At 46.8% G+C, this 9,014-nt stretch overlaps 1 protein-coding gene across 1 annotated transcript; it reads right to left on the minus strand.

Moving 5' to 3' along the window:
* Positions 1-1,855: 1,855 nt before the first annotated feature.
* On the minus strand, positions 1,856-8,198 carry Resp18 (regulated endocrine-specific protein 18). Its single transcript, NM_019278.1, has 6 exons — positions 8,006-8,198; positions 5,687-5,791; positions 4,095-4,227; positions 3,867-3,909; positions 3,655-3,744; positions 1,856-2,010 (listed from the first exon to the last, which is right to left on the minus strand). Exons 1-6 carry the CDS (start codon positions 8,109-8,111, stop codon positions 1,960-1,962), a joined length of 528 nt encoding a protein of 175 aa, NP_062151.1. The 5' UTR covers positions 8,112-8,198; the 3' UTR covers positions 1,856-1,959.
* Positions 8,199-9,014: the final 816 nt, after the last annotated feature.

Consider the following 9,014-nt stretch of genomic DNA (forward strand, 5'->3'; position numbering starts at 1 on the left):
CTCTCCCCCGGAGATAGAATGATTAGAAAACCAGGGTTAGGCCACCTAGGTCAACTTTGATTTTTAGGATGTGAGTGAGGTGGTGTGAGGTGCCTATGTAAAAATAACGACTCGTGCAAGGATCTGGACGCACAGGTTGTAGGCAACACAGTTGGAGCCAAGTTGCCAGAGCGAGTACAGCGAGGGAGTGCAGAATGGACTGAAGGAATTGGTAAGAATCTGACTGCTTTGTTGGCCAGACATTTGTATTGCTTGGTCTTTTCCCTAGAAAATTATTTACAACCAACCCTCCCCCACAACAGTATTATAAATGCAGTATTATTCCCAACAGGTTCATCAAGGCCTAGAGGAGTGCATAGCTCACAAAAGCCTCAGTAGGAGCTGAGTCAAAAGAGAAGAAGTTAGGTGTGGTTATTTCTGTGTGAGATAATCCTGGAAATCACAATTTAGGCCATATTAAAGATGAGCGATGGCAGAGCATACCTTTAATCCCAGCACTTGGGAGGCAGAGACAAGCAGATCTCTGAGTTCAAGGCCAGCTTGGTCTACAGAGCAAGTTTCAGGTCAACCAAGGCCACATGGAGAAATACTGTCTCAAAAAAATAAAATAAAAAAAGAAAGAAAGGAAGAAAAGAAAAAGCAAGGAAGAGAAAGAGAGAGAGAGAGAGAGAGAGAGAGAGAGAGAGAGAGAGAGAGAGAGAGGTCCATGGTATGAAGCTTGAGGCATGCTGTTGCACCAGCTATATGCTGGTGCCCACTAGGTGGAAAGTCACTGGCATCCTCAAGAATGCTGAATAGGAAGGGGTTGGGGATTTGGCTCAGTGGTACAGCGCTTGCCTAGCAAGCACAAGGCCCTGTGTTCGGTCCCCAGCTCCGAAAAAAAAGAAAAGAAAAAAAAAAAGAATGCTGAATAGGCTTCAGACCTGTCCACAGGTCGGAGGGATCAGATATTTTAACATTAAACTAGCTAAAGTCCTTCCCTACTCGAGAACTTCCCCAGGAACAATAGGAAGATTATACAATCCCAGGTCCTTCCGGACAGCCTAGATCACAGAAAGGCACACACTCTGCATTTCCAGACGAGAAGCAGAGAAGTTCATGGCTTGGGGTGGGGAGATGTTAGTGCAGACAGGAACTATCCACTTGGAGTCGTTGGTGAAAAAGATATGGTCCAGGAGCTAAGGGACGGATGGGATGCCCACTGTGTTTGCTCTCTTCAGACACCTGAACGAATCTATACTCTCCCAGACTTCATGGGTTTTGGGATTATTAAATACATTCATTTATTTATTATAAGTACACTGTAGCTGTCTTCAGGCACACCAGAAGAGGGCATCAGATCCCATTACAGATGGTTGTGACCCACCAGGTGGTTGCTGGGATTTGAACTCAGGACCTCTGGAAGAGCAGTCAGTGCTCTTAACCGCTGAGCCACGTCTCCAGCCCTATTAAATACATTCATAGAGGAACCAAATACAGTCGCAGGAGCTTGGCTCAGTGGTTCTCAGGGTTGAACAAATGAAGAAAGGTATAGAAGGGGGTTTGGAAGAGTAGCAGTGGTTAATTGATTTGATGGGTGCAAGGAACAAATGAATGGAAAGAGTTGACTAGAGGCAAATATGGATTTTCCTTCTCCAATACATGAAAGGCTGGGCAACCAAATCATGCAACGTGGAGAAGGTGTCATTGGAGACGGCTGCCATGGTCACCCCTCACACTCCATTTCAGAAGGGGGTGGGGAGGCAACAGCAGCCTTTGACCAAGCATTCAGAGTTGTGTTTTCTCTGTCCCTTCTCCTCTCCCTCAATTCATGTACCACATGCCCTGCCTCAAGACAAGCTCACAGAAAGTGTTTGCATGAAAGTCAACTTTAATTACTTATATTTGAGTCATCCAAGAATTGCCCCTTGGAGGGCAGTGAGGAGGTTCCCGGGGAAAAGGATCTTATACAGTGAGATCTCAGTCAGCAACAAGGTTGAGACCCACAGTGGGGAATGGCCCAAAGAAACCCTAAAAGAGAAGAAACAAAGGAATTGAAGTCAGACTGGAGAGACATTGTGCCTCCTTTTACGTGCTTCCCTTCCTCAGATATGTAATAATTGCTTGATCTGAGTAAGCCTTCCCCATGGTGACTCAGCCCAAGGGTTGCTAGCCTAAGCCCCTGGCTCCCACGTACAGTTCCTCCTCCGTCTGTGATTTTCCATTATACTGGGGGCTGGAGAAGAATGGCAGAAATTCACTTGGGTTCTACAACAACCAGTTCCACACAGGTGGGTCCCTGTCGTTTAGTTCACATGTTACCCCAGCAACTAACCAGGTTTAGAAACTCTAGCGGCCATGGTACAGAAATGGGAACCTGTTCTTCTGGAAGTATCAAGGGCTGGGACCCACTTCTCACAGGCTGGCTCTAGATGGAAGGTGTGTGTTTGGAAAGCAGGAAGGGACAATTATCAGCTTCTTTGCCCAAAACCAAACCTTTCCCACCTCCCTGGACCAGAATGGTCCTTCTCTCACATCTCCTTCATTTTCATTCTTGGTTTTCTTACTGTTCCATTTACCTAACATCATTGTAGTGTGTTTTTTTTTTTTTTAAGAGTGTCAGGGGGGTTGGGGATTTAGCTCAGTGGTAGAGCGCTTGCCTAGCAAGCGCAAGGCCCTGGGTTTGGTTCTCACCTCCGGAAAAAAAAGAAAAAAAGAGTGTCAGGGTTTTGCTCTGTAGCTTTGAACTTACAATTTTGCTCCCTCAATCTCCTGAGTTCTATGACTACAGATATGTTCCACAATGCTTCACAATTAGGGTGACCTTTTAAAAACCAAATGTCTCATCAGGACATTCCCTTCCTCAGAATATTCCAGTGGCTCCATCCTTGGAATAAAACGTAAAGTGTGCTCTGTGAGCCTCTACATGGGCTTCCTTCCTTCTCCCTGCTCATCTCTGTCACTGGATCCTCTGCTCCTCTGGATGGCCATGGCATTCTTGCCTCCAGACATTTGTGGTTACAGTGCCCCTCCTTTGTGATTTCTTCTGGCTGTCATTCTCTCGTCATTCGTGTCTTTGCCCTAAACAAGACTTTTCATTATTGATAAGTCTGATGTTTGGAACAGGCCTTGAGAAAGGGCAAGAATCCACACAGGGGGACTGGAAACTGGGAGGCCTGGGTCTAGTAGCACAGACACAGCATGCATGGCAGGTTGAGGAAGTCAGGTAACCAGCCTGTGCCCCAAATTTTCATCTGTAAAGCTATTAGATGGGGTGATCTCTAGTGTGAAATCCAAGGAGATGAGCCTTGCTCAGACTATACAGCAAAGCAAGGGAGATGGGGTTGAAGCTTCTGCATTCTGCCTTCACTATACAGGGGCTCCTCACATCTAAACTGATGGTGCTTCTGGTTTTAATTTTGTTTTAAACTCAAGCCTGATGCATGATCTTGCAGCCTTTGTCCTCCTTAGGAGCTTCCAGGGATGTCTGACCCACCCCTCCTCTCTCGTCTGGATGTCTAGATAGTAGTTTATAAACAAGCAGGACTACCCTTTGGGTACAAGAGTTTATTTGTTTCATCCCAATGCCTACTCCCTCTTTTGTACCTGTCCTCTGTTCCCCATTCAAACAAGCCCTTTTGGTTTTAGTATCTTTGGGCAAACTAAGCCACTCACCTTGGAGGGATGGGTGACCTCTTGTTTGGTGGCCTTTGGGATTACTTTGGTGGTAAAGCATCGGTCCCTATTCACCTTGACTGCTGGACTCTAGTGGGGGAGAGGAATCAGGAGTAAAGGAAGGAGGCAGGAAGGACGAGATGGTCTTAGCAGGAAATCCAAAGGAACCAAAGTCAAGGCTTCGTGATTTGGGGGAAGATAAATAGTCTCACCTTTTGGGGCGATAAGAGTCGAAGTTTCTCCTCTTGCTTGCCCCTAGAAGAGTCAGGGACGACAGGTGGAACCTAGGCTTGCCAACGCCCCTCCCCCTTTGCAAGTACAGTTATTATGTCCTATGGAACTGTTCCCCTAGAGATGACTGCTGGAGCACAGTACTTCTGGTAGCTTCTACGTACAGTTCTAATACCCTAAATAGCAGAGGCCTACCATGGGTTTCATACCTCACCCCAGTGGTTGCAATGGGAGAAACCACCTTCCCCTCCTTCCGGCATGGATACTGGGGATGGAGTCTGCTGAGGTGCTCCACCTTTTTGGTCATTAACTCATAGGCTATGTCATCGGTCCAGAACATGCCTATAAGATGAAAGGATAGGGTGAATTGACACCAGGAGCCAGAGTGACCTCTCCCTCAAGGATATGTAAGACCTCATTTAATGGAGAAAGTTAAGTGATGTGGTGTGGAAAGGTTGCTGGGCACAGTCCAACACATCGTTTCTAATGAATCTAGGGATTCACTTGTTGTTGGTAGGATTAAGTGAAACCAAGGATAGAGAAATGTATTAAAACCAAACCAAAACAAACAAACAAAAAAAAGAAACACAAAACAAAACAAGAAGCCCCCAAACCTCTCCAATGCGGTGACACAAACTTTGGTGTTTTATTAGTACAAGGCTTATTAGTAAGGTGGCTGTTTTTCACATCCAGTAGGTTAGGATGAAGTTCAAGAATTACATTTAATATTTTACTCTGCGTGCATACATGCATGTGCGTGCATGCGTGTGTCTGTGTGTGCGCTTGCCCATACAGGCATGTATAGACCAGAGTGTCTTCCTCAATCGATTATTTCCCACCTTATTTGGGGGGGGGCTGTGAGTTTTTCCCTTGACTTTTCATTTCATTCTATATATTATTATCAATATCATTTTGTGTGTGTGTACACATGCACATGATTGTTGGAGGTCAGAGTAAGATTGATGCCTTTAGAAATTGAAAATGGAAACCAGTTCATCCAGCTTGGTGGCAAGTGCCTTTACCCACCAAGCTGTCCTGTTGGTTCTTCACCTTGCCTTTCGAACCACGGTTTCTCATTGAATTGATTAGACTGGACTGACAACTGTCCAGTGATCTCCAGGGATCTCCATCTCTACCTTCCCTGCCACCCACACCCCCACTGCACTGGTTTCACCCACACACACCACTCTCCTGTTCTGTGTGTGATGGGGATCAAAACTCAGGACCTCATAATTGGATGGCAGACACTTTCCAATTGAGCCACCTCCCTAGACCTAAGATTCCTGCTAATGACACCCATGTTGCTGGTCTAGGACACATCTTGAGACTTACTGATCTAAGGAATCACATACTTCTTAAAGTATCGGGTATAGTAATGTGGACTCATGGTAGATGTCCTCTTCTACCAACATGCATGTGACGCTCTGTGGAAGGGTCAGCCTTCTATCAATAGTGGATTCCTTACTCCCTTCCATCTCTCTCCTCTACTACATAGTTCTCCTGCTTCTCATACGAAGGCTGAGGTTTGCATCTGGTCTCTTGGCTGAGCACTTAAGGAATCCAAGCTCTGGGGGAACAAGCAAACCTCAGACTGTGGTAGAGGGTGGGACCAGTCCCAAGGACTTGTATGCTGCTTGTTCTCTTTCCAGGTGTTCAACAGCCCCTTGTCCCCTTCCCCACTAGGGTGATAAGAAACTAGAGGCATCCAGCAACAGAAATCCTATCCCCTAGCCAAGGGTCTTTCACTACTCTCCCCAATATCTGACTAGGACACCATCTCTGCTCTGCAACGTTTGCTTACCTTGGGGTACAATGTGGTGGAATAGAAGCTGTAAGTACTGGAAGACTGAGGCAACGAGTCCTTGGAACGTCCAGAGCTGCTCTGATCCCACTTGGCCCTGACCATCTAAGGGCAAAATAGTGCTGTCAGCAAGCAACCTGGTCAGAATCACTCCAAATCCCAGTTTTGGAAGTTTGGTAGGAGAAGCCAACATCTTTCTCCTATTAACATGGAACCAGGTTCTTTCTTCCTCTTCAAGTTCCCCTTTCTCATTTCCCCCTTCATCACCACCAGCCCCTGAATTCCACTCACTCTTCTTCTTATCGTTTGAGATAGAACCTTTTAAAAATAGTTCTAGATGTCTTAGAACTCACTATGTAGACCAGGCTAGCCTCTAATTCACAGAGATCTGCCTGCCTCTGCACCAGCACGCTTGGCTTCCATTCTCTCTTGGTATTAATATCTAGGCAAGAACCAAGCACACAGGCAAAAGTATCATGTGAAGGTGCAGGTGGAGAGAATCCTGGGGGCTGCCCACATGTGATGGACAGGTAGATGCTGAAGAAGTGGATGAGCTGCTCCTTAAGGAAAACTTGGAAGGCAGGAGGGATTAGGGAAAAGAACTGGAATCCTTAGAAAGAGAAAGTGCCATCTCCCCAGGTATTTTCAACAGGTTGGGTCTCAGGCTACCATCCACACCAAATCTGAAGATTTTCAATACAACATATTATTTGTATGTTACATATAAATATCCTCCTGCACACGTTATTTTCAATCACACTTTTGTGTGTGTGTGCGCACACTCACACATGTACACATGCATATAAAAATATGTGTCCTAGCACGAGTCTAAAGATCTGAGGACAACATCCATAGTCAATTCTCTCCTTCTACTATATGGACCCTAAGGATTCAACTCAGGCTGTCAGATTCGGTGGCAAGTATATTTATCTGAGTCCTCCTGCCAGTCTCGTCCAGTGTATTTTAAATAACCCCCAATAGCTAATATGTAATGTTAAATAGGTGTTTTATGCATCGCTTAGAGAATAATGACAGGGAGTGTGTTCTGCATTCACTCTACAGTTGGTAAATTGAGGACACAGAGTCCCGTGATGAAGAATAGTGGGGCAGGGAGGAATGACTATATTCCTATGTGTAAGGTCTGAAGGTTGGGATTTCTTTTTCTTAAAACACAGATTGCTCAACTGTGTGTAAGAGAAGGGCAGGAAGGAGGGATGAGTAGGGATAAAGAAAAATCTCCCTGCTCCATTTCAGGTAATTAAAAAACAAACAAACAAAACCTGAGTCCTGCTATGTATCTCAGGCTGGCCCCAAATCATAGGTCTTCCAAGAATGGGCAATTCTCCCCCTCACTCCATTCAGAGAGATGCCCAATACAGTTTCCTGGCCCTAGAAAGAAGTAGAGGTTCTAGCGTCCTGGTGAAAAAGAGAACTCCCAGAGAAGAGGCGGTGTTCAGAATGAGCCTTAAAGTAGGTGTAGGGAGTCAAGTTACACCGGATCCACAGACTGACTGGAACTGTCCGTGGTGCTGAGGGTCTGGAGTAGTCACCGTGGGCCGTAATGACTAGCACCTCGTTATCTGTACTTCACAGTCCACCCCCATTCTACTCTGTCCCCACCCCGCCTCAGTTCCCCCCTCATTTGACGCCCACAGTGCTTTGCGAATCCCCTGCGTTGGCTTCCAAACCCAAGACTCCCCTTAGGGAGTCTGGGCGTCAGACTTTGTGCTATGGTCTACGCAGGTATTCTGAGGCTGCGCAGTCTGTCCCCGACTGTTACGGAGTGCGAGCCAGGTCCATCCAGGATGGCGCAGATCAGAACAGGAGAAAGTAGAATGGTCTCCCTCCAACCTGTTTCACTCCAGCCTAGCTTTCCCCACTTCATGAAACCATATTCCGACTCCTACACTCTGTGGGTTTACAACTGAGCCTTGATTCCGTCTCTCAGCCCCACCCACCTATTCCCTTGATCAGATAACCAAACACAAACACCCCTGGTTCTCCAGTAAGCCCTGTTTCTCTCTTTCCTGACCCCTCAGAAACGTCTGGCGTGTACCGCAGCCACCCTTGGCTCATCTGTCTTCCCTACTCTTTCCCAACCTCCAACCTTTGCCTGGGTCCGCTCCTTCTATGTCTAGACCCTGTACACCAAGTCCCACGACTGCATCTGTCCCTCTGAAACCCTTTACGTTTCTCTCTTGTCATCCTAAACGGCTTTCCTGCTGAGTCTTTTAGCCTTGAAGGCCAGATCCTCTGCTCTCAGAATTGCTCTCTGGTCCTGTCCGCACTCCCCGCCCCCACCCCGATTTTCCTCCTGACCGTGGGCATTTATGTCGCTGCAGCTGCTTGGGCGACTGTATAGCAGAAGGAAGCAGACCAGTAGCTGAAGAACCCCGGAGCCCGCGGGCTTCAACGAACTCTGCATCTTCGCTGGATCCGAGCGCACGGTTCCTCGAGCTAGATCGTAGTGGAAGTAGCGACAACAGCCAGGGGGGCTGTGCCAGGAAGTCACTTTTCACCCGCTAGCGACGCGACGAGAGATCTGCAGAGCCCTCCTCTGCAACTCGGCCAATCGCAAGCAGGCTCTGCCCCTGCAGCCGCCTACCCAAGTTGGCCGTCCCCTTTGGCCTCTCTCCATTCGACCTTTTGGAAGTTCTGCCCCCACCTTCTACACACTTTTACAGTTAAGCCTCCATTCTCTGTCGCCGAGGATGGAGGAATTGGTTGCATATGAGATAGGGGTGGGAATGGAACCAACTAAATGGGTTTGGTTGTGATATTTAAATATGAACTGCGAGGGAATAGTGAGCACTCAGCGTGATGACTGGTTATTGCTTTTGACCCTCATTTTATCTTCATCCATTTAAAACCTTTTTGCAACCATATGGGTTCAACCCACAAAACATTGAATGTCCATTCTTATTTTCCCACAGCCATTGCGGTTGCCCTAATCCTAACCGCCGTACACTTTAAAATAGATCGATTTCAATAACTAAGTACCCGGCCCACTACCACATGTCCCGTGCCACGTTTCTAAGCTACAGTGTAAGTTTTGTCGTAAGCGGGATGTTTTGGGGTGGATGCTTTGTGGATTCTCTAGATTGCATTATCTTTCCTTAGTCTTTACTGCTCAGGCTCTTTTGAGACTCAGTGAGAGGTGTTTAGGAAGGCCCTCTAATGTTGTGGGTTCTGGACTCAAGGCTTTGCCTCATGAGAACTGTGGCAGCTGCCAAAATCTTTCTCAGATAATTGGCTTTTTTTTTTTTTTGGCTCTTGGAAATCTCATCTTGTGCATGTGCTATTTAGAAAATAGCAGAGAATTTGGTGG

Source organism: Rattus norvegicus, chromosome 9, assembly GCF_036323735.1.
Source record: "Rattus norvegicus strain BN/NHsdMcwi chromosome 9, GRCr8, whole genome shotgun sequence".
Taxonomy (NCBI): Eukaryota; Metazoa; Chordata; class Mammalia; order Rodentia; family Muridae; genus Rattus; species Rattus norvegicus.

Coding starts and splice junctions, on each gene's coding strand:
- Resp18 (NM_019278.1), bottom strand. CDS start 8,111: ATGCAGAGTTCGTTGAAGCCCGCGGGCTCCGGGGTTCTTCAGCTACTG. Junction 3,910..4,094: donor ATTGCAACCACTGGGGTGAG/GTATGAAACCCA, acceptor TGACTCTTCTAG/GGGCAAGCAAGAGGAGAAAC. Junction 2,011..3,654: donor AGGTCACCCATCCCTCCAAG/GTGAGTGGCTTA, acceptor CTTCTCTTTTAG/GGTTTCTTTGGGCCATTCCC.